The sequence below is a fragment of the Budorcas taxicolor genome, chromosome 4 (assembly GCF_023091745.1).
Source record: "Budorcas taxicolor isolate Tak-1 chromosome 4, Takin1.1, whole genome shotgun sequence".
Lineage (NCBI taxonomy): Eukaryota > Metazoa > Chordata > Mammalia > Artiodactyla > Bovidae > Budorcas > Budorcas taxicolor.
In genome coordinates this window covers 116,289,368-116,313,054 of record NC_068913.1, presented here as the reverse complement: position 1 = coordinate 116,313,054, position 23,687 = coordinate 116,289,368, and the positions used below count along the sequence as shown (strand labels likewise).

At 41.0% G+C, this 23,687-nt stretch overlaps 1 protein-coding gene across 1 annotated transcript in view; it reads left to right on the top strand.

Moving 5' to 3' along the window:
• Window positions 1–23,687, top strand: part of KMT2C (lysine methyltransferase 2C) — a 257,816-nt gene that overhangs the window by 194,105 nt on the left and 40,024 nt on the right. Inside the window, exons 26-38 of the mRNA XM_052638894.1 lie at window positions 1,178–1,308; window positions 3,766–3,946; window positions 7,483–7,587; window positions 7,896–7,943; window positions 8,936–9,073; window positions 9,251–9,283; window positions 9,381–9,530; window positions 14,348–14,480; window positions 14,704–14,918; window positions 16,541–16,614; window positions 20,261–20,443; window positions 20,819–22,729; window positions 23,159–23,451. Of these exons, the coding sequence (XP_052494854.1) occupies window positions 1,178–1,308; window positions 3,766–3,946; window positions 7,483–7,587; window positions 7,896–7,943; window positions 8,936–9,073; window positions 9,251–9,283; window positions 9,381–9,530; window positions 14,348–14,480; window positions 14,704–14,918; window positions 16,541–16,614; window positions 20,261–20,443; window positions 20,819–22,729; window positions 23,159–23,451 (3,595 nt within the window). The remainder of the gene's footprint in view (window positions 1–1,177; window positions 1,309–3,765; window positions 3,947–7,482; window positions 7,588–7,895; window positions 7,944–8,935; window positions 9,074–9,250; window positions 9,284–9,380; window positions 9,531–14,347; window positions 14,481–14,703; window positions 14,919–16,540; window positions 16,615–20,260; window positions 20,444–20,818; window positions 22,730–23,158; window positions 23,452–23,687) is intronic.

Here is a 23,687-nt window from a genome sequence, read left to right as displayed (position 1 = left end):
TGGGAGGGTGTGCTCCGTGTTCACCCAGCCCTGGGTGTGGAGCCCTGGGTCCCGCCTTTGTAGCAGGCACCCCTGGTTGATCTTGCCACCTTGGGGAGAGGCTGCAGGCTTTGTCTTCTATATATACCCCATTCCTCATAGTGCTCTGAAAACTGGAGTTCAAGGTCACTAGGTTTTAGCAGCATTTCAGAGAGCTTTATTTCGTTCTTTGCTTATTTTTGTGGGTCCTATTTGACCTTAATTTTTGGTCTTAGAGAATTCTATATTTTCTGGTTAGATTACTGGTAAATTTAAAAAAAAATTGTTTAAAAAAATATAAAAAATAAAAAAATTGTTTAAAATGTTCATCCACTATATTTAGTACTTTTTATTCAACCTATGTAGTCTGGCAACATAAGTGCCCACATTGATTTTCAGAAGGCATGTATGTGTCTTTTGCTTAAAGTATCTGAGAGTACCATTTGATTCCTTGCTCACCTGCTCTAAGTGGTATTCTTGTTTATTAGTCCAACATTTCAGATTTTTGCATTTCTTTTATTTTAAATTTGAGCATTCATAACATTTTTATGAGCAGATTCAGATAGTCATACATTATCACAATATGTATGTACTACAGATACCTAGTTTGCAATAAATCCCCAAACCTAGAATTGCTGGATTGAGGGATACACATTTTTAAAAAGACTTTTGCTGGACAGTTCCAATAAACTCTACCTAAAGGTTGGAAGTACTGCTAAATTCCTTTTAGTTGTTTGTGAGTAGCCATTTCTCCATACTCATTAGCATTGAATATGGTTTTTTTATTGTTTTTTTTTTTACCTTTTAACAAGATGTCACCATTATATAAAAACAAATTTCTGCTTTGTAAGAAAATACTAATTAAGACACAATAGGAAGCATGCTGGTACTAAGTAGACATGAAATGAAATTTTATGATACTTAATATTAATTTACTTTGAGATCTTTTTGTGAAAGTTTTTTATTTGTCAACTCATTGTGTATATGTTAAATTTAGACAGCTGTATGTCAGGTATATCTCAATAAAACTGAAAGAATAAAGACAAAACTTGTCTGTGTGTATGTTGGTAAGTTAGTTATCATTTATTATTAGTTACTTTGGTGGGTTTATCTGAAAATTTTAAATATCACATATTTATAAGTGTGATTGTTGTTTCAGGCTGGAGTGAGCAGTTACCAGATACCTTAGTTGATGAATCTATTTCTGTTAATGAAAACACTGAAAAAATAAAGAAGAGATACCGAAAAAGGAAAAATAAGCTCGAAGAAATTTTCCCTGCCTATTTACAGGTAATATTTTGCTTTATATTATGTATTTGTTAATGCAAGAAGTGTGAAGTGATGTCTTGAGTTTTGAAAAATAGTTTTCTTGTTTTTGTCATCCCAAATGCTATTTTTACCTTCTAAGGGCCCTTAAAAATTACATTTATCCTTTTTGTGCTTCGATACTTTTCACAGAGTTCTTTTTTTATCCCAGTTTTTCACTTCTAAATTTCAGAAGACATATAAGAACTCTACGGCTGGGACAGGCTCATTCTTCCAAACCAGGCACACCATTGTGCTCTGCAGACCCACATCTGGTGGACTCCCTTTGCCAGCACTGGTTATAGTAATTATGTTCACTGAATGAAGATGGTTTTTTAGCAGCCAGAATTACAGCTATAATAACACTTATCACTTTTGGGGGCTTCCCAGGTGGTAATAGTGGTAAAGAGCCCACTTACCAATGCAGGAGACATAAGAAACTTGGGTTTGATCCCTGGGTCGGGAAGACCCCCTGGAGGAGGGCATGGCAACCCACTCCAGTATTCTTGCCTGGAGAATCCCATGGACAGAGGAACCTGGTGGGCTACAGTCCATAGGATCACAAAGAGTCAGACATGACTGAAGTGACTTAGCACGCTTGCACCCATTCATTCTGGAAGTATGAAAACTGATCATTCCATATTTTCACAAAAGAGCCTTTAAAAATAGTGGATTGGATTTCCTGATTACTACTATAGTCATAATCTTAATCTAGATTATTTCTTTTGGTGAACAGGTGTAATTCCCCTAGTGTTCATCAGTAATTTACAACTTTTTGATATGGAGGAAACTTGTAATGGTACTGTTACTTGGACATCTTGTGATAGCAATTGTATTTTTTTTTCCACTGCTTTTTGGAGTAGAGTGGGAAATAGAGTGACTAGTGATGAAAATCCATGAGGAATTCATAAACAGTTTTTTTCTAGTTTTTCTTTATTAATCACAGCAGTGTCAAGATAAGGTATAAATAATTATGTGATCTACCTAGTAGAAATAGTTTTGTGGTCTGTTAACACCAGATGGTTGATAAATACCACTAAATTCATCATGAGCCATACAAAGAAACAGTTTTTGCTCATGGTGTTCTGAGATCTCTCAGATTTATACCGAAGGCATTAAGTAAATAATCTGTAATGTTCCAAGATGCTTTCTACTATTCAGCATTTTTCTTAGTGATACAAGCATTGCTGGTATAAGAGGCCAGTCATCTCCTGCCCAGTGCTCTTTTCTTTGTGGGTTTTCAGACTTCACAGACCATCCTCCCCTGTCCCTTTTCACAAGTTAACCGCGTGGTGTTTCTCTTTTGGGAACTTTTTAAATAATTTATTTTTGCACAGTCTTATAGTCTTGGTTTGTATTTTATGTTTTGCTGGACGTATCATTCAGATTGCTTTCTTTTAATATTACTGTATTTTAGAGCTTTATTTTTGACAGCATAGTCCTACATCCTTTTTAAAAATTTATGTATTTTACAGTATGGATGTTTATAATTCATTTAGTCATATGCTTTCTGACAGACATTGAGGCTGTTTTCATTTTAGGGGGATATAACTAAAAAATGATGCAGCGAACCTCTTTTGTTTATGTATCTTTGCCAAGAGTGTATTAAATGTGGGTAGTTACTGCAAAATTGCCCTCCCCTTTCCAGACAGACTACATTATAGAAAATAGAATTTTGGAATAGAAGTAGGTGAAGGGGGTCCCCAGCACTTCCTATTGTTCTCCTTATTGATACTGGAGAAGTTGGGGAGAGATCCTGGAGTTGGAAGGAGGCCAGGCTTGAAAGAGTGGTCTCTACAATATAAATGGAAAAAAGTCAGCATGAGTAACTGAATAAAATGCCAAGGCTTTGGTGGTAAATTTTGTACACATAGTTTGTTTAAAATAACTGTAAAAACCCTCCTTCAGATTTATAGTGTATGAAGTCTTTAATGTGGTTATATGCATCAGTGGGAGATTGCTAAATCTATCTGTAAAGTATACAGATATTAAAGTTGTAGATCAAACCCTTGAGTTAACCTCTGCAGATCATCTACAAATGTTAGTAATATTCACGAAGTTTTAGTTTTTCTTATAATATGAATTAAGATGCCATAATATTATAAATTTATCCATTTTTAAATTTCACTGTAGTCTAACCTGGGATTACCAAATTACTGTGATTGCTAGAAACATTTGACAGAATTGGGGAGTTTTATTTGGTTAATTTTACTTGATTCTATTTAAAGAAACACAAACTTTATTTCTAAAAAAGGGGAATATACATAAAACAATTGACAGGATATCTCTTGTTTACATATTTCTACATTCAATTCTTATATTGTTAAATACTAAGTTTTTCTGTTATTTCTGCCTTCTTATCAAAATGACAATTACCTGTATTCTCATTTTAGAATTTTATAACTGAGTCAGTCGTTTCCATGTGTGCTTCTCTTTGTCTAGGAAGCATTCTTTGGAAAAGATCTTCTAGACACAACAAGACAAAACAAACTAAGTTTGGATAATCTATCAGAAGACACAACCCAGCTTTCTTATAAAACAAACACCAATACCACTTTCTTGGATCCTTCCTTAGACCCACTGCTTAGTTCATCCTCAACACCAGCAAAACCTGGAGCTCATGGTATGTAGAGTAAATGACAATATTTTTTTTATCACATTACATTCATCTTCCTTTTAGTCAGAGCTTTGAAATGCTTATAAAACTTACCTTTATTGAAATAGAACTTGCATTCAGTAAATGCAACTATTTTTTAAGTGGACCAGGTCTGTATGATTTAGCAAATAAATTCATCTTTGTTACTACCATGAAATCAACTCTTGCAAGTTGTAAAGGAAAACACTTGGTTTATAGTTGACTGAAGGCGACATATGGGAGTATAATGAGGCCATGATTGGTGAGTTACAATAATCTTCAACTTAAGATGTTTTTCAAAATTAATTATACAGCCCCAAGAAATTCCAAAGAAGAAAGGATACTGTAGTTGGAAGCCGTCTGACCCATTGTGTTAATGTACTGTGGAATATATTGCCTTGGGAGAAGGAAATGGCAACCCACTCCAGTATTCTTGCCTGGAGAATCCCAGGGATGGGGGAGCCTGGTGGGCTGCCATCTGTGGGGTCGCGCAGAGTCGGACTCGACTGAAGCGACTCAGCAGCAGCAGCAGCATATTGCCTTAGGTCGGTTTCTCACCGTTGACAGTTTAGGCCATCGACCTTTGTTGATGGAGGGAGGCCATCTGGAGCATTGTGGGATATTCAGCAGCATCTCTAGCCTCACGATGTTGTGATAGGAAAAATGTCTCCAGATATTGCCAAATGTCCCCTGCAAACCTGTCTTCTGTTGAGACTCTAGACATTGGGGATACAGGGACTGCTCAGAATCAGAGAAAGATACAAGAACTTAATGTGTATAAAGTAATACTGACATCAGCAACGCTCTCTAGAATTTAGCTAGCTTGGTATCCCAAAGCTTTTCTTCCATTCTGTATTTTTGTTTTACTTTCAGTTGTGCAGTCCATGGGGTCACAAAGAGTCAGACACGATTCAGCGACTAAACAATGAACAACAAATTAAATATTCTTCTGACAGGCTTCCTTTTTGTCGTTGAATTGCAGTTATCACTCATTTAATTCTATAAACCCAATTTTGAAAATAATCTTAAAGCAGTATCCACTGAAAGATGACTTTTGATAATGTTGAGTTGCATTTTCATTAACTTGGCATTATCCTGGATTGAAATACAGGCTACTAGTATTTTTTTAACTTCTTGAAATAATTAGAAGCAATCTTGCCCCCTGTTATTTGAAAGCACACATTTAGCATGAGACTAAAGGCCATACTCTTGGTTTAATGTTAACAGATCATTTTACTTTTTAGTTCAGTCGTTCTGAGTATTTTCCAGCTCTCATCCGTGTCAGTATGTTGTTAAAATAATGTGTAGTGAAAGACTTGCAAGTACTTCAAAGGATGTCTTACTATTTGAAGGATGCCTTGTAAAAACCTTGCCTAGCCATTTAAAGGCTTCCATAGAAGTAAATTGCCCTTGAGTTTTTATAAGAAAGAGAACTGGGGTTGGGCAGGAGATACTGTGACAGGAAAGACATTGATATATACCATTTTTCATTCCTGTTTCCTTTATTTGAAGTCATTTTCCCCAAAAAATTGGTGAAGAGAGAATGGTTTAGTGATAAAGCCAAACTATAGAGGACTAGAATAACACACATGTCAAAATCTGGTTGAATTGTCATGCTCTGTACAGTTGAACCACTCTTTTGCTTTATGATGGGGAATTGAAAAACAATAGCTTCCTTTTTTAAAAAAAGTTATTCAATATTTTCCATTATGTCAGTTTTAATAATTTGTTAAAAAGATATAAAATGTCATCAGGTAGAGGAGAATTTTTAAAACACAGTCTTTTAAAAACCACTGTTATTTGTTTAATAGAATTCCATTGGTTTAAGTCTCTTTACTCACTTGTGTTTTGTTGATGCTTTGTGGCTTGTGGGATCTTAGTTCCCTGACTAGGGATTGATCCCACACCTCCTGCAGTGGGAGTGTGGGGTCTCAACTGCTGGACGTCAAGGCGAAACCCTCCACTGATTCAAAATCAAACAAACCTTACCCCGAAACAGTTACCCCGTTTTTTTGTTTTTTGTTTCAAGGATACTGTTGTCTAGAGAATATATTATTGAAATAATTTTATTTTTTAAAAACTTTAGAAATATTTGGGCATACAAAATTTACTTTGGATTTCAGTTTGAAAAATTGTATTTTTATGTATGTGTGAATTCTGTCTGATATGTTTAAAGGGACAAGACTATGTTTTATAGAAATACTTGGTGTAGAGTCTGGAGTATTTTACGTCGTCTTCTCTTTTTTTTCTTAAGTAAAAACAGTCAAAAACGGATTAAAAAATTCTGATATTCCTTACATGACTAATAAAGTCGCTAAAGGTAACCTAAATATTCTCCTACTTGATTAGGCTAGAAACCCTTGTCGCTCTCCCTGGCTCCTGATTGTCTCACGTTCCGCATCTCACACACCCGCAAGTTTGTTGCTGCCTTCAGATGCCATCCCACACCAGCGGCTGCCTCCCTAAGCCTCCATCCGCTGTGTGCAGGCGGGTACCGCCTCTCACTGGGACCACAGCCACTCCTGCTCCCCAACCCAGCTCCAGTCTCCCAGCACGCCTTGCCCTCCTCCACCTTGGTCCATTCTGCACCTGGCAGCCAGTGTGTTCCCTTTAAGACATCAGTCACACCTTCCTCTAGCAACCTTCCAGCAGTTTCCCGTTTTACAGATGCCCCTGGAACAACAGGGGTTTGAACTGCGAGGGTCCACTTAGATGCGGAGTTTTTTCTCATACGTACAGCAGTCCTAGGATCTCTGGTGGGCTGAATCTGCGGATGTGGAGATGAGGCTAGAGAGGGCGAGTGTGGGTCAGATTTGGGTATTTGAGTACGTGGAGGATTGGCGGCCCCCTCCGTGTTGCTCTTAATCCTTTTCCCCTTATTGTTTATTTTCATAGCACTTACACTGGTGGCGTTTATTTTCTCCTCTGAAAGAGGAAGCTCTGGAGCATCTGCACTGTGTGTTAGTCCCTTTTCTATTCCAGTGGCCTGACCAGTGCCTATTAGCTTCCTCCATAGACATAATTCTGTGGCTGCTCAAATACCTTCTTGAGTAAATGAGTGAAAATGAGTGTTAAGAGTAAAGCTGGAAGTAGGCATTTTACTCGATGGTATCTGCTTTATACTTTACAAGGAACTTTAAGCAGTAGGTTTGTCTTTAATATTTATCTTCTATTGTGTTTTCTAGATGTCATTTTTAGAGGTGCTTTTTCTAAATTTTTTTTTTTTTGCTTTGTTACAGTATTCTATTTCATTTTTACTGCCTATGGGTTTTTATTTTAACATTTATTTCATTGTTAATATACAGTAGTCACAAAAAAGTCTTAATTTGTAATGTTTTGTTATTCAAATGTTGGAGTGCCTTTTCTATGAAAAATTCCTTACTTTAGAAGTAATAATCTTTTTATGATACTTACCTCAGTATCTACTATATTCTTAATATTTGGTAAATGGTTGAATGAATGAGTTTTAGAATTTAATGTCTAGGAAAATGGTGACACTTTGAAAATATACTTACTATACTTAGGTGCTGCTGATGACCCCTTAGCTGATATTTCTGAAGTCTTAAACACAGATGATGACATTCTTGGAATAATTTCAGATGACCTTGCAAAATCAGTTGATCATTCAGGTACATTTGCCCAGTGTCTATTTTATGATGTGAGTGAGAGGTATGTGTGTGTGTGTGAATGAAGCGTAGTCATTGAAATAGAAAAAATTTTTTTCTCTGACATCGTCAAACTCATCATTTTATTTGATCTGCCTTGACTTTCCTGCTTTAAGAGGGGAAATAGCGCATTAGTAATTTCTGTTGTCTGTTTAATTGCATCAGAGCTAAGACTTTTTGCCTTATGTACCTCGTTTCTTCTTTTGTTTGAGCCGTCCCCCACTTCCCGCTCCTGTGGTAATCATCCATTTTATTTGGTTTGGGTCTTGTAGGTCTTGATTTATGCACTTTCCAGGTTGAGAGCTCACCTTGTGCATTTGGTAAGAAACAGCAGTGGATGGTGGCTGACTAGCAGTAGTCTGTTCTGTTTTCAGTAGCGATTTCAGCTGGAACAGCCTGTAGCTGCATGCGTTCTTGTTACAGTGCTCCTGTGTCACTAATCCAGCTCTGTTTCCTCTGTGTGTGCAGCTAAAGCATGGTACACCTGTGCTGTGCTTTGGGTGACTTTCTCTGTAGTGTTTTTTCTTTTTCTTTTTTTTAATGAATGGTTTTATTCTTTTTAGAAAGTAATCTGTACTATTACCCAAACATTATATTGATAGTTCCTAATATAACCTCAAATAAGAGATGAATTTTCACTTGTTGATAGTAATATTGAGGAAGTGTGATAAAATAGACAATAAACCACTTTTAAATGTCACTCTTGCTTAAAAACCAGTTCATGTAAGATACAGCATGTTATGAACATAATCTGCATCTTGTTTTTGACTACAGAATAGTTCAGAAATAAGATCTGTAGTTGGAATTGTTCACCAGAGGATGGTTTTTACTAAGCATTAAGAGTTTTTTAGCTTTCCATTAGTTAGTGTGAAACTTGATTGTTTTACAACCTGCATATGATAGTTGACCCAGTTGTGTTTGAAACCACAAGTTCCTAAGTTTGAGTTAAAAGTATATTGAACATTATATATTGATTCTTCTTAGAGACCCCTAACTTAATAATATGGTGCTTTTTCGTGTGTAGAAATTAGCAATTTAGAACTAGAAGTGTTCTTTTGTTTCTGAGGAAATGTATTTCTCATGATTAAACCATAACTTTTTAAGCAGAGCCTAAGTTTACAAATATATTGTGCCTAATTTTTACTGATTGACTCCCTGGATTGGGTTAAGAATCTAGATTAATTCAGAATTACAGGCTTTCCATTGCTTTGTTTTAATCCTGTTGTTGTGTGTTAATGCAGGTAAATAGTGTAATGCATTTTGTGTGAGTGTTCAGAATCCACTTTCTGATATACATACCTTGCTCCTCTAGCTGGAATAGACGTTGGTCCGGTCGCTGATGACCCTTCATCTCTGCCTCAGCCAAGTGTGGGTCAGAGTTCACGGCCTCTAAGTGAAGAGCAGCTCGATGGCATCCTCAGCCCTGAACTTGACAAGATGGTCACAGACGGTAAAGCATTTGCCCTCCATCTGGGCTTTCTAAAGACACGCAGAAATGTAATAGGATCTTCAAAGATGTCTGCATGCCAGTTAACTTCTATTCTGATCGTTCTGTGACAAATACTATATTGCATCCGGATATCGACATGGTAGTTGTTAATATTTCCATTTCTTCATTTTATCCTAGGAGCAATTCTCAGCAAGTTGTATAAAATCCCAGGTATTTGTGTTCTGATTCTTTTGTTGATGGAAATACACTCCCTGTGCCCTGGCTCTCGTAGTCTCTTAACCGTGCTCATTGTCGTCGTGTCTCCTAGAGCTCGGGGGCAAGGACGTGGAGGACTTGTTTACCGCGGTGCTCAGTCCTGCCGCTGCGCCGCCGCCCCCTGTGCCGCACCCACCACCGCCTCCTGCGCCCCAGCTGCTGCCCGCGCACGGCCAGGGTACGTCGCCTCTAGACAAGTGTCGTAAGTACGGCCCTGCCGCCTGTGCCCCCTCGTGTCGCGTCGGCCTTCACATGCCTCTCGGTCACCACGCACGCAGACTTGACAAGAGAGGGTCCTCTTTTGCAGTGGTGGGGTAGGACCAGCCTCTGAATTCCTCTCAGTCACACCCCCGCCTCCCCGCCTTTCCCGGGAACGCAGCGGCTCACTCTATGGTCAGAATTCTTTTGCCCACTTCACTGGCAGTGCCCCTGTTAACAGTGCCCACCTCCTTCCCTGTCCCGTTCCTGGTCCTGTGTCACCTTTCCTCAGTCGTTCCCGCAGAAATGTTCCGAGAACTGCTCAGCCCTCGCCGGCTGCCTTGGACTCATCCATCTGGTCTGAGTCTCAGTCACTCCCTCCGTGGTCAGCAAGTCTCCATGCCCACACTCCCCCCAGGCTTTCCATTCGTAGCGTGTGGTGCAAACATAAACGCCCATTTGGGGCATTATGGGTTTCCCTGCGATGGTGAGCTCCTTGAAGACTAGAGTCACCACTGCCTTTGCTGTATACCTGCCACAGAACATGGCCTCAGTAAATTCTTGGAGGGTAAATCGGTGCCCTTTCTACCACTGTCGACTGAAATTCCTACTTCCTATAGGCAAATTTGCCAATTTTGTTTAACACACTTTCTTCTACCTATTTGTAACTAGTTGCAGAACAAATTTCAGGCTTTCCTTTCTCCCTCTTTTTGAAGAGCTGAAATCTGATAGGCTAGGATCAAAATTTTGTGGGCATAGATAAGGAGATACTGCTTCAGACTGTATTCTTGATAATTTAAGTATCGGGTCCTCTCTCTATATCCTGTTGTCACTGCTTTGTGATTCTATACTGAACTGAATGATTTATGATGATGCTTTTATTTCATACACTGTATTTGTGTAAGTGCTGAAAAGCGCAGATAATTTAATGTTACCTTGGCCACAAATTTTGTGTATACATGAACATTTCTATAAGGCACATAATTGAAATGTTTTAGTTTCTACCAGTTTTAGCCGCTAAACATCAATTTACCACGATGTTTGCTAGACCAAATGTGATTTACATTTGGATGAAACAGATTCATAAGCGCTTCTTGACATAATTGTTCCCATACGCTTTCTTAATCATTAAGAACTCTTCTGTGTTTCTCTTTGTAGCATATAAAAATAAAAGCAACTGTCTCCAAGTTTTCTGAAACTAGAAGTATTTCAAAAATCAAATCAGTTAAAAATGTATTCCTTTATAAAAAGGTTTTATGATCATTGTTTAAATCATTTCAGTGTGCAGTCTCATGTTTAATAAGATACTGAAGATTAGGGAGGTTGATGTTTACTTGGAGAGGAGGTGGGTTTTGGCTAGGTGCTTACGTGTAGCTCAGAGATGACAAAGGCTAACCACCCACCAGAGTTTATAATTGTGGTATTGTAGACTTTCAGGTAGACAACTCATTTCTGTTATTGTTGCCGTGGTTCAGTTGCTCAGTTGTGTCTCTTTGCAACCCCATGGACTGTAGCATGCCAGACTTCCTTGTCCTTCACTATCTCCTAGAGTTTGCTCAAACTCATGTCCATTATAGTGAGCATAGTTCAAGCAGAGCCGTAAGAGTCTCTGAGATTTCCGCATTTGTGTTTGAAAGAATAATAACTTAAGGATAAGATATCTTCAGATCACATGCAGGGAGACATGTGCCTATTTAGGAATGGCAGCTCTGCTCCGTCCCAGAGCAAAGGAGGAGAGATAGAAGGAACGGTGTAAGGAGGCCAGATTAGAAAGTGCGACGCTGGGGCTAGATTTTGTCTGGACAGCTAGGCATTGGCAGTTGGCCTTTTTTCCTCCAGCCTTTGGAGACCTCACACCAGTGAAATGATCTGATGAGTCACATGTTTTGGCAAAGTACCTCTGGTGTTAATATTGGAAGTGGATTTGGGATGGGAAGAGTTGTATATTAATGAGTTTATTTCAGTTGGGACTGAATGAAAAATTGGGTTCCATGTGAATATATCTGCAGTAGTAACTGAAAGGAGGAGATGGATTTGATAGACAGCAATGTTATCATAAGTAGGATTGTGCTACCAATTGGGTGTACGATGTAAGGAGAAAGGAAAGAAACTGAACTGGACTGTATATATGTCAGGCTGACCCAGAAGATAATCAGTCGTGCTGTGAACTTGAAACATGGAACAAAGGAGAAAGAGAATGTGTGTGTGTTGTAGAGGAGAGAGGTGGAGATGTAATGAACTTAGTTTTAGGCCGTTTTTACTTTGTTAGAAATGAGCATATACGTTGTCCTGACTTACAGGCATTTGCAGTTGTTCATAGCTGTAGATAAAAGCTTAGGACTTGTCTGTTTAGTGATCAGAAGGGTAAGATTTCTTAAGAGAATATACTTCAGTAGAATGTAGAATCTTGAACTCTTTTTAAGTGAATGTAATAAATTATATGCTTCACAGCTGGTTCATATTCGTATACAATTGCATGCTCCTTTTCTTTCCCTCTTTTGAGGGCTGGATGAAAGTGAAAAACGGAGGTGGAGACCCTGAGTGCGAGGTAGGGTCTTAGCGGCGACGCTCGTGACGCAGTCTGTAAGGCCAAGTAGAGAGAAAGGTGGTGTGTTGTTCCCTTGGGTCAGACAAGGCTGTCGTGATCCTTAGTGGAGCAGCCTGGTAGGAGTGGAGAGGAGGGCAGAGCGTGGTGTGCTGGCAGTTACACAGATCAGAAAGCGGAGAAGGGAAGTTTCAGGAAGACTGAGAGTAACTTGAAATCACTTTAAATGGAGGTTACATGAAGTAACTTTTCAATCAGTTCTTACCCACGCTTTGAAAAAGATGCTAGTATGACCAGATAATGGTAAACTGGAGAGGTACGGGGTAGCGGGTGGAGACCACCTCCTAATTAAAATCATAATAAAGGAAAAATGCTTTACATTTATTTATGTGTACAGCAACAACAGGCTGTTTAGTCTCTCTGGGTCTTTCTTTTTTCTTTTTTGCATAAATGTCACTACACATAATAACCCATTCCATGGAGTTGGTGTGAGGACCAGTGAGTTAATTAATGCGTATAAAGCCCTTAGTACAGGGCCAGGCTAACAGGCAATAGCTGTTGTTGTTACATAACCTTCCAGTACGATTGTGTTGCGGGCACAGTCGTCAGTGCTGGTGGAGTGCCACGGGACTGCTCCCGTTCTCAGGGCCAGAAAGGGAGCTCTGGTTTAGCCTAATTACATGCAAGACACTTGATATTTTTCAGTGAAATACATTGCTTAGTGGAACCTCCTTTTCTCTTAAGATGAAAATAGAGGTAGCATTCTATTTGGAATGAATGCAGAAATCTTGCTCCTTAAATCTAATGCCTGGAGTGAATTTCAGTGTCCTCAGACACTTGGCTGTTGTGGAGTCCCAAACCAGTGGGCCGCCCTGCTGTTCTGCAGGAGGAGCCCTAACCTGATGTTGGGGTGTTTCCAGGACCAGTGCCCCTGAGACAGACCCTGAAGATCTGTGGACGTTCAGCCCCAGCGTCCTCAGACAGGAGCTTGAGAGTTGTAATGGAGGATCAGGTTTAGCTGACCGGACATTCTGTGGTGCAGAGCGTGTTGTGGGCAAGGCACTTGTGGTTATTCTTCTTTCTGACCATTTGGCGAGTGATCAGGTTAGGAGTGCCCTGTCGTTGTGCTAACCTCATGACTGATTTTTGTTTGCATAACTAACTGGTGATACAGGTATGGATCTTCAGTGCTGTTCTGAGTGTTACAATTATCAGTAGAGGCCATGTATTTATTACTTGAAAGTGTGTCTCTAAGTTGGAGGCGTTTTTCTCCCCCTCTTCCAGTTTTATTGAGAGATAATTGACATACAGCTGTCTGTAGTTTCAAGTATATAGCAAACAGTTTACCTTACATTATGAAATGATTACCACTGTAAGTTTATGGAAGGAATTTTTGAAGATACACCCAAAAAAGGTGTTTTGTGTGTGTGCCTTTTTTTTTTTTTTTTTGGGCTGGAAAATTGCTTGGCTAAGGACAGTTGACTTACTACCAAACAGTTTAGGAAAACAGACAATCACAATAAGGGTTGGAGTTCTGTGTTTGTGCAGAGTTTGGGGAAACACAAGGTGGTCTTATTATGGTTTGCCTTATGTCTCTGAGGAAAGAAGATATGAAGGTGATGGAATGCGAGTTAAAAGGGACTCGGTGCCTGAAACTCCAAGTAGTGAAAATTAGGTTAAAAAAAAATTACATATTTTTAACAGTAATCATCTAATTTATCATGGTAGGTGCAATATTGCTTGTTCCCAACTACTTTAGAGAAAAAGTGCCAATTTAAAAATAATAGGTGGGATTTTTATTTGTATATGGAATACCTGTTCATAAATTTTGAGTGAAGAAGAGGATTTGATAAAACCTAACTGTCATTTCTTGAGATTGATTTTTTTTCTTAGAGCTCATATGTGCTGGATACTTACTGCATAGTAGGCACTGTGCTGAAAACTGCACGTACAGTATGCCAGTTACATATATCACAGAATACCTTCATTTTATCGAAATAGTGATTGATTCTGCTTCTCACAAGTAGCAGAATGAAGATTCAAGCCTAGGATATCAGACTCCAAAACACATGCTACTCCCATCATACCATGATGAAGTAAACAGAATTATAGAGAAATATTTCAAAACTTTATAGCCAAAAGTCACTCTTTAAGCAATATTTTACAGTATAATATTGGGGGGAAATTCTACTTTTGAGTAGTATTACAGATTTTTATTGAGAAATATTCCTGCTACTTTTAAATTATTTTTGAATAATATGCTTTCTTCTTTGAAGATGTCTTTTCACGGATGCCACTCATGAACGGCCTCATTGGACCCAGTCCTCACCTCCCGCACAATGCTTTACCTCCCGGAAGTGGACTGGGAACTTTCTCTGCCGTAGCACAATCCCCCTATGCTGATACCAGGTATTTAAAAGCCTTGACTTTATATGGAAACATAAATCATTTCTGTTATATAGGTGTTTATCAGTCTGACTTACTGTGACAAGTGTTAGTGTCTTAAAATCATGGTGATCTTTGCTAAAACCCATCAAACATTATAGCTGTGGGTTTAATGAAAGTGTACTTGACCATAGTACTTAGAAAGCTATTCTGTGTTTATGAAGTAAAGCTGTTTATCATTTGGCAGGGATAAAAATCCGGCATTTAATCCATTGGCTGGTGATCCTACCAACTCATGGACATCATCGGCTCTCCCTGTGGAGGGAGAGAATGACACAATGTCAAATGCCCAGAGGAGCACTCTCAAGTGGGAGAAGGAGGAGGCCCTGGGTGAAATGGCAACAGTAGCTCCAGTTCTCTACACGAATATCAATTTCCCCAACCTGAAGGAAGAATTCCCAGGTAAGTCATGGATACGTCACAGCTTTCCGTTTGACTGGCTTCCCCACACGTATGCTGACAGGCTCTTGGGTTTTTGCTTCCCTACACTAGAGGGCCCGGTATCACCATCAGTTCTTACCTAGCGTGACTGTGCAACGTGAAGATTCCCTAGATACCTAGAGACATCTTTTGCATTTTCTTTGTCCTAAGCCCTGTACCCATCTTCTATTTCCTCAGAGTTAATTTCAGTTAATGAAATGACTGTAGCTCTTAGCAGTCTTCTTAAATACATGGAAGTCAGTATTGTGTTACATGCATAGTTCTAAAAAAAGAAAATTTCCTAGACTAGAAACTTATTATCTAATCAGAATTATTAAGATAGGCTAAATTAGACCCAGTTCTAAGTATTACTCACATGGAAACTAACTCATTATTTCCCCTTCTCCCCAACTGTCCAACCTGTTTGAAAAAAGCAGATGGTGCAGTGTTACCATTTTTTTGAACATTCTTATTAACTGGAGAACGAAACATTTGGATTAACGAAATGTCACTGACAGAATATTTGTAAGCAAATGCTGATTTATTATCTTGAGTAAATGTTGCAAGACAAACCAGGATTTGAAAAGGACATTTAAGCTCTGTCTTGAAATGTTTCCCAGCTGTCAACATAACGGTGCTTTTAAATTACTAGAAGGGTACCTAGAAGTGGATTTTCTTATGGATGATCCCTGTCTTTTATGTGCTTTTTTGCTTTGGATGCCTTGTAGTACTTTATTCATCATGTATAGAAATAAATGCTACCTTATCTAACAATAGAAATCAGTGGTTTAATGCTGATAAATCAATGGTTTAATGTTAAACCAATACACACGTTTTTCAAGTTATTTTTTTTTTTAATCACACTTCCTTTTCCTGCTTACAAAGGTCTATTAAGTCACTTAAAACGTCAGTATAAATTGTCCTTAGATTGACGCTATAGGATTTCTTTTTAAAAAGTAATTTTCTGTAATAGATGTACTGTGCGATTCTAGAAATCATGAAATATCATGTTACGCCTGTTGGCCTCTCAGCTGACTGCCTTTGTCACTGGCTTTGTTGAAGCTCTCTCTTTCTAAATATGGACAGGACTGTTTGTACATGTGTTGCTGACTGTTGATCGCACCCAAACTTCAGTTTCGGTTTCAACCTGTCCTGACGCAGGCTGAAATCACTGCTTTCTCCTGTCAGTGTGTAAGCAAATACTAATGCTTATTTTTAATACTGGTTACTTCCTTTTGGTCAACGTGATAGACTTGTCTTATGTATAGATGTTTTCCAAAACTTTTAGCTTTGGTTCCGTTAGCATCTTACATAGTTGAAGGAATTTATTATGTCTGGCTTAACTTTATCTTGGCTGCTTAGAACTTTGATGTAAAAACTTCAGCTCTGCTCAGATTGTTAGTGAGGTAGCACTGCATTCAGAGATATGTTTACCCTATTGTGTACCAGGAACTCAATAGTGTACAGAGAACTCAATACAGGAGTATTCACTAAAGAAAATAAGGACAAGACAGATGTAACCGTTAGCAGTTTACCAACTGTTTTATTAAGACGCGTCATTATCGTGGCTGTGTAAGTGTGTATGCTGTGTGCTTTCGTTGCAGATTGGACGACTAGAGTGAAGCAAATTGCCAAGTTGTGGAGAAAAGCAAGCTCACAGGAGAGAGCACCATATGTGGTATTTACAGAGCTGCTATGTGTTATATCCTTAAACAGAATACCTGAACCTTACTCTCATTGTCTTAGTTTAATAAAAAAAATTTTCCATTGCAGAAAAAACCTATGTTGAATACTTGTACAACTAATACCCAGCTTTGTTTTATAGTGATTTCCTCACTCATGATGTCTTAAAATAGAGGGTGACATTTTCACAAGCTGGTGAACAGAACCAGCATGTTGAAGCTTGAAGTCACTTATTCTGAGAGCACGGTTAATTCATTTCACTTAAATTGCTTTATCTCTTCAAAAAAGTACTAAATTTTGCAACAGCATTAATGTGCCTCAGTTATTTCCACAATAAGCCCTTTTTGTATGAAGTTTAGTAGGGAATCTTTGTGTATCTTAAAAGAGACATATCTGGATACTTTGAAGGAGTTTTTGAAATACGGACTTTGCCAGGAATTACTCAGTCAGTTCGGGTCAGCTCAGTCGCTCAGTCATGTCCAACTCTTTGCGACCTCATGAATTGCAGCACGCCAGGCCTCCCTGTCCATCACCAACTCCTGGAGTTCACTCAGTCTCACGTCCATTGAGTCGGTGATGCTAGCCAGCCATCTCATCCTCTGTCGTCCCCTTCTCCTCCTGCCCCCAATCCCTCCCAGCATCAGAGTCTTTTCCAATGAGTCAGCTCTTCGCATGAGGTGGCCAAAGTACTGGAGTTTCAGCTTTAGCATCATTCCTTCCAAAGAACACCCAGGGCTGATCTCCCTTAGAATGGACTGGCTGGATCTTCTTGCAGTCCAAGGGACTCTCAAGAGTCTTCTCCAACACCACAGTTCAAAAGCATCAGTTCTTCGGCACTCAGCCTTCTTCACAGTCCAACTCTCACATCCATACATGACCACTGGAAAAACCATAGCCTTGACTAGACAGACCTATGTTGGCAAAGTAATGTCTCTGCTTTTTAATATGCTGTGTAGGTTGGTCATAACTTTTCTTCCAAGGAGTAAGCATCTTTTAATTTCATGGCTGCAATCACCATCGGCAGTGATTTTGGAGCCCAAAAAGATAAAGTCTGCCACTGTTTCCACTGTTTCCCCGTCTATTTCCCATGAAGTGATGGGACCAGATGCCATGATCTCCGTTTTCTGGATGTTGAGCTTTAAGCCAACTTCTTCACTCTCCTCTTTCACTTTCATCAAGAGGCTCCTTAGCTCCTCTTCACTTTCTGCCATAAGGGTGGTGTCATCTGCATATCTGAGGTTGTTGATATTTCTCCCGGCAGTCTTGATTCCAGCTTGTGCTTCTTCCAGCCCAGCGTTTCTCGTGATGTACTCTGCATAGAAATTAAATAAGCAGGGTGACAATATACAGCCTTAATGTACTCCTTTTCCTGTTTGGAACCAGTCTGTTGTTCCATCTCCAGTTCTAACTGTTGCTTCCTGACCTGCATACAGGTTTCTCAAGAGGCAGGTCAGGTGGTCTGGTATTCCCATCTCTTTCAGAATTTTCCACAGTTTATTGTGATCCACACAGTCAAAGGCTTTGGCATAGTCAATAAAGCAGAAATAGATGTTTTTCTGGAACTCTCTTGCTTTTTCCATGATCCAGCGGATGTTGGCAATTTGATCTCTGGTTTCTCTGCCTTTTCTAAAACCAGCTTGAACAGCTGGAAGTTCATGGTTCACGTATTGCTGAAGCCTGGCTTGGAGTATTTTGGGCATTACTTTACTAGCATGTGAGATGAGTGCAATTGTGCGGTAGTTTGAGCGTTCTTTGGCATTGCCTTTCTTTTGGATTGGAATGAAAACTGACTTTTTCCAGTCCTATGGCCACTGCTGAGTTTTCGAAATTTGCTGGCATATTGAGTGCAGCACTTTGACAGCATCATCTTTCAGGATTTGAAAGAGCTCAACTGGAATTCCATCACCTCCACTAGCTTTGTTCGTAGTGATGCTTTCTAAGGCCCACTTGACTTCACATTCCAGGATGTCTGGCTCTGAATGATCACACCATCGTGATTATCTGGGTCGTGAAGATCTTTTTTGTACAGTTCTTCTGTGTATTCTTGCCACCTCTTCTTAATATCTTCTGCTTCTGTTAGGTCCAGACCATTTCTGTCCTTTATCGAGCCCATATTTGCATGAAATGTTCCCTTGGTATCTCTAATTTTCTTGAAGAGATCTTTAGTCTTTCCCATTCTGTTGTTTGCCTCTATTTCTTTGCATTGATTGCTGAGGAAGGGTTTATTATCACTTCTTACTATTCTTTGGAACTCTGCATTCAGATGCTTATATCTTTCCTTTTCTCCTTTGCTTTTCGCTTCTCTTCTCTTCACAGCTATTTGTAAGGCCTCCCCAGACAGCCATTTTGCTTTTTTGCATTTCTTTTCCATGGGGATGGTCTTGATCCCTGTCTCCTGTACAATGTCACGAACTTCATTCCATAGTTGATCAGGCACTCTATCTATCAGATCTGGGCCCTTAAATCTATTTCTCACTTCCACTGTATAATCATAAGGGATTTGATTGAGGTCATACCTGAATGGTCTAGCGGTTTTCCCTACTTTCTTCAATTTCAGTCTGAATTTGGCAATAAGGAGCTCATGATCTGAGCCACAGTCAGCTCCTGGTCTTGTTTTTGCTGACTGTATAGACCTTCTCCATCTTTGGCTGCAGAGAATATAATCAATCTGATTTCGGTGTTGACCATCTGGTGATGTCCATGTGTAGAGTCTTCTCTTGTGTTGTTGGAAGAGGGTGTTTCCTATGACCAGTGCATTCTCTTGGCAAAATTCTATTAGCCTTTGCCCTGCTTCATTCCATATTCCAAGGCCAAAGTTGCCTGTTACTCCAGGTGTTTCTTGACTTCCTACTTTTCCATTCCAATCCCCTATAATGAAAAGGACATCTTTTTGGGGTGTTAGTTCTAAAAGATTTTAGAACTTTTAGAATTTTTAGGGTGTTTTATAAGATTCACCATTCAGATAGTTAATTATTTTCTCCCAAAGAGCCAAGTTAAGATTGTCAGCTGGATCCAAATCTCTGCTTTCATTTTCAAGCATTTTAAATCTGCATTATTGTTGTGAAAAACATGCAGCTACTTTGTGCTCTAGTCTTCAGCTTATGTATTGCCAGTGATGCTGACTGCTTGGAGAAAGCAAACCATTGCTGTTTTGGGGCGATGTGTTGATGATTCTTTGTTTTGTTTTCCCTTGACTGGCAGAGGTAATGGCAGGGTATTTTTAATGTTTCTCAATGGTGGGTTTTTTTTTTATTTTTTAATGTTAAGCTTCAAATTCCTGATTTTGGATTTGGAGAATTGATTTGGTATTCTCCTTTTCTTTAAATTTAGAGAGGTATTAATCTTTTCATGTTTGAGGAGTTTGTTATCAGAATTAGGAATGAAAAATGTTAGATTTACACCTGGGTTCTGTACCCTGTTCAGATAGAGAGATGGAAACAAGTCTTCAGTGGGAACATGCCTTATAAGATGGGGGAGTTGGGGTAGCGTCTGATCTTTTCATGTAAGAGGTTGTAAGTTCTCAAGGATAATATTTCGACTATTTAACCTGACATTTTCTTGCTTTGGTATGATAAAGTTTGTCATAGTTTTTCTAATTTTAACATATACTGGGAGATAATCTTCTTCTCCTTTTTTCAAAGCAAAAAGCCAGAGATAACAGAGCTGCTTTACGCATTAATAAAGTACAGATGTCAAATGATTCCATGAAAAGGCAGCAACAGCAAGACAGCATCGATCCCAGCTCTCGCATCGATTCAGATCTTTTTAAAGATCCACTAAAGCAAAGAGAATCCGAACATGAACAGGAATGGAAGTTCAGACAGGTGCGTGTCTTTTGGGTTTATTTTTAAGAATTGACTTTTTGAGTTGGTTTTTTTGGTCTTTGAGAAAAGAGCTATTTATGTCGTCATTTTCGATACAGTTCTTTCTAGAATATAAAAATCTGATTAAAAATAGGCTTTCCTTTTTTCAGTAAAATGCATTTATGTTCACTTTGGGAAGTTATAGTAAATATTATAAACAATATACTTCTGTGGACATTAGGTATGCTCTGGTGAATAACTGTCTCCCCTCTTCAGGAATTTATAATTTATAATCTGGAAACTGATGACAACAGACACATTTTCTGTTGCCCCCACCTCACCCCGCGGGGGACTATATTCTCCCTTAAACATAGGCTTGTTTTCGTGTTTAAACAGCAAATGCGTCAGAAAAGCAAGCAGCAGGCTAAGATCGAAGCCACGCAGAAGCTGGAGCAGGTGAAGAGCGAGCAGCAGCAGCAGCAGCAGCAGCAGCAGCAGCAGCAGCAGCAGCAGCAGCAGCAGCAGCAGCAGCAGCAGCTCGGCCCTCAGCCTGCGATGGGCCAGTCTGGCTCAGACACGCCCAGTAGTGGGATCCAGAGCCCCCTGACCCCGCAGGCCGGCAGTGGAAGTCTGTCTCCTGCCCAGTCATTCCACAAGGACCTGTTTCCAAAGCCGCTGCCCAGCACCCCCGCCCCCGCCCCCTCAGATGATGTGTTTGTGAAGCCGCAAGCTCCCCCGCCTCCCCCCGCGCCCTCGCGCCTGTCCCTGCAGGAGAGCCTGTCTCAGGCTCAGCCTTCTCAGCCTCCATCCCCACAGGTGTTTGCCCCTGGATCGTCCAACTCTCGACCACCGTCTCCAATGGACCCTTACGCGAAAATGGTGGGTACCCCACGGCCGCCTCCCGGGGGCCACGGCTTTCCCAGAAGAAATGCCGCGCTGGCAGAGAGCTGTGGGCCGCTGCCGTCGGCCTCCAGGCTGCCTCAGATGGGTGAGGCCGCGCCCAATCGGCCATCGCCCGTCCGAGAGGTGTGCGCCGCCGGCAGTGACCCCTACGCAAAGCCTCCAGACACCCCTCGGCCTGTGCTGACAGAGCCATTTCCCAAGCCCCTTGGCCTGCCCCGGTCTCCTGCCCTTTCTGACCAGACCTCACAAGGCCCTCTCGCCCCTGGCACCAGTGACCACTTCCCCAAACCATCTCCTCGGGCAGATGCATTTCAGAGACAGCGGATCCCTGACCCATATGCTCGACCCTTGTTGACACCTGCTCCTCTCGACGGTGGTCCCGGCCCTTTTAAAGCTCCGATGCAGCCCCCTCCTCCCTCCCAGGATCCTTACGGGCCAGTGTCCCAGGCACCAAGGCGATTGTCCATCGACCCTTATGAAAGGCCCACGTTGACACCACGACCTGTAGACAGCTTTTCTCATAACCAGTCCAGTGATCCCTATAGCCAGCCTCCCCTCACCCCACATCCGGCAATGAATGAATCTTTCTCCCATCCCTCGAGGGCTTTTTCCCAGCCTGGACCCATATCAAGGCCAACATCTCAGGACCCCTATTCCCAGCCTCCAGGAACTCCACGACCTGTTGTAGATTCCTATTCCCAGCCCCCAGGAACGTCTCGCTCCAACCCAGACCCCTATTCTCAACCTCCTGGAACTCCCCGGCCCACCACGATGGATCCATATAGTCAGCAGCCGCCCACCCCACGGCCGTCTGCACAAGCAGACTTGTTTACTACATCTGCAGCCAGTCAGAGGCATCCTGACCCATATGCTCATCCTCCTGGAACCCCAAGACCTGGAATGTCTGTTCCTTACTCGCAAACACCAGCAGCACCACGGCCAAGGATTTCAGAGGGTTTTACTAGGTCCTCGATAAGACCGGCCCTCATGCCAAACCAGGATCCTTTCCTGCAAGCACATAATCGAGGAGCAGCCTTACCTGGCCCTCTGGTGAGGCCGCCTGATGCTTGTTCCCAGACTCCCAGGCCGCCTGGTCCGGGTCTTTCAGACGCTTTTAGCCGCGTTTCCCCATCTGCTCCCCGTGACCCCTACGATCAGCCTCCCATGACTCCAAGACCGCAGCCTGACGCTTTTGGAACAAGTCAGGTTGCCCATGATGTTGCTGATCAGCCACGGCCTGGGTCTGAGGGGAGCTTTGGGGCACCTTCCAACACGCCCATGACTCCGCAAGGCCAGCAGTTCTCCAGCGTCTCCCAGCTTCCCGGACCCGTACCCACCTCAGGGGTCACCGACACGCAGAGCACTGTCAACATGTCCCAGGCTGATACAGAGAAATTGAGACAGGTAAACAGCTTGAACCTTCTTAGTTGTCTTAAATGTATTATTTGAGAAAACTGTTTATCGAGCGACTTATATACAAAGCAGATCTTTTCAGTGGAATTTTTCATACTGCAGAGAAGAAAAGTGAAATTGGTAGAATCAACACCAGTGAATTGGATCGATTCTTGTTATCTAATTTCAGTCTTCATGAGTTTGTAGGGAAATTCTTAAATATGAAAGCTTCAGTTTTGTGGTGGTTATAAGGCAAAGGAACGGACCCAAATCATGTTTATTTTTTACAACCTACTGGCTATTTAAGTGTTAACTTGTGTTTTATTATACTCTGAAATACTAAGATTCAAACAGTACCATAGTGGAGTATTAGAATCACTGAGGCTGAAAAAGGCTGGGGTCAGCAGAAGTCCCAGTCACCTTGCGTTTCCCTCCGTCCAGCGACAGAAGCTCCGTGAGATCATCCTCCAGCAGCAGCAGCAGAAGAAGATGGCCAGTCGGCAGGAGAAGGGGACCCAGGACCCAGGAGCGGTGCCCCACCCGGGTCCCCCGCCACACTGGCAGCCGGAGGGCGTCGGCCAGGCGTTCGCCCGGCCCCCGCCCCCCTACCCTGGGAGCGTCAGGTCCCCCATGGCCCCTCCTCTGGGCCCTCGATACACCGTCTTCCCGAAGGAGGCCCGCGGAGTCTATCCCCCTGACGTCAGCGGCGTGGGCATGAGGCCGCATGGATTCAGGTAAGGCTTTTCATTTCACGCCAGAGTAAACTGCCAACAGAAGGGGATGCCCAACTGGAAGGACTTCTTTTTACTCTTCTTTAATTGAAGTGTGGTTAATCTGCAGTGTTCTGTTAGTCTCAGGTGCACAGCAGCATGATTTGGTGTTTTGTATATTCATATATTCTTTGATAGGACTCTTCATCAAGACCTCCTTGCTCGGTTTTACTTCTTGATTCCTTTGAGATAAAATCAAA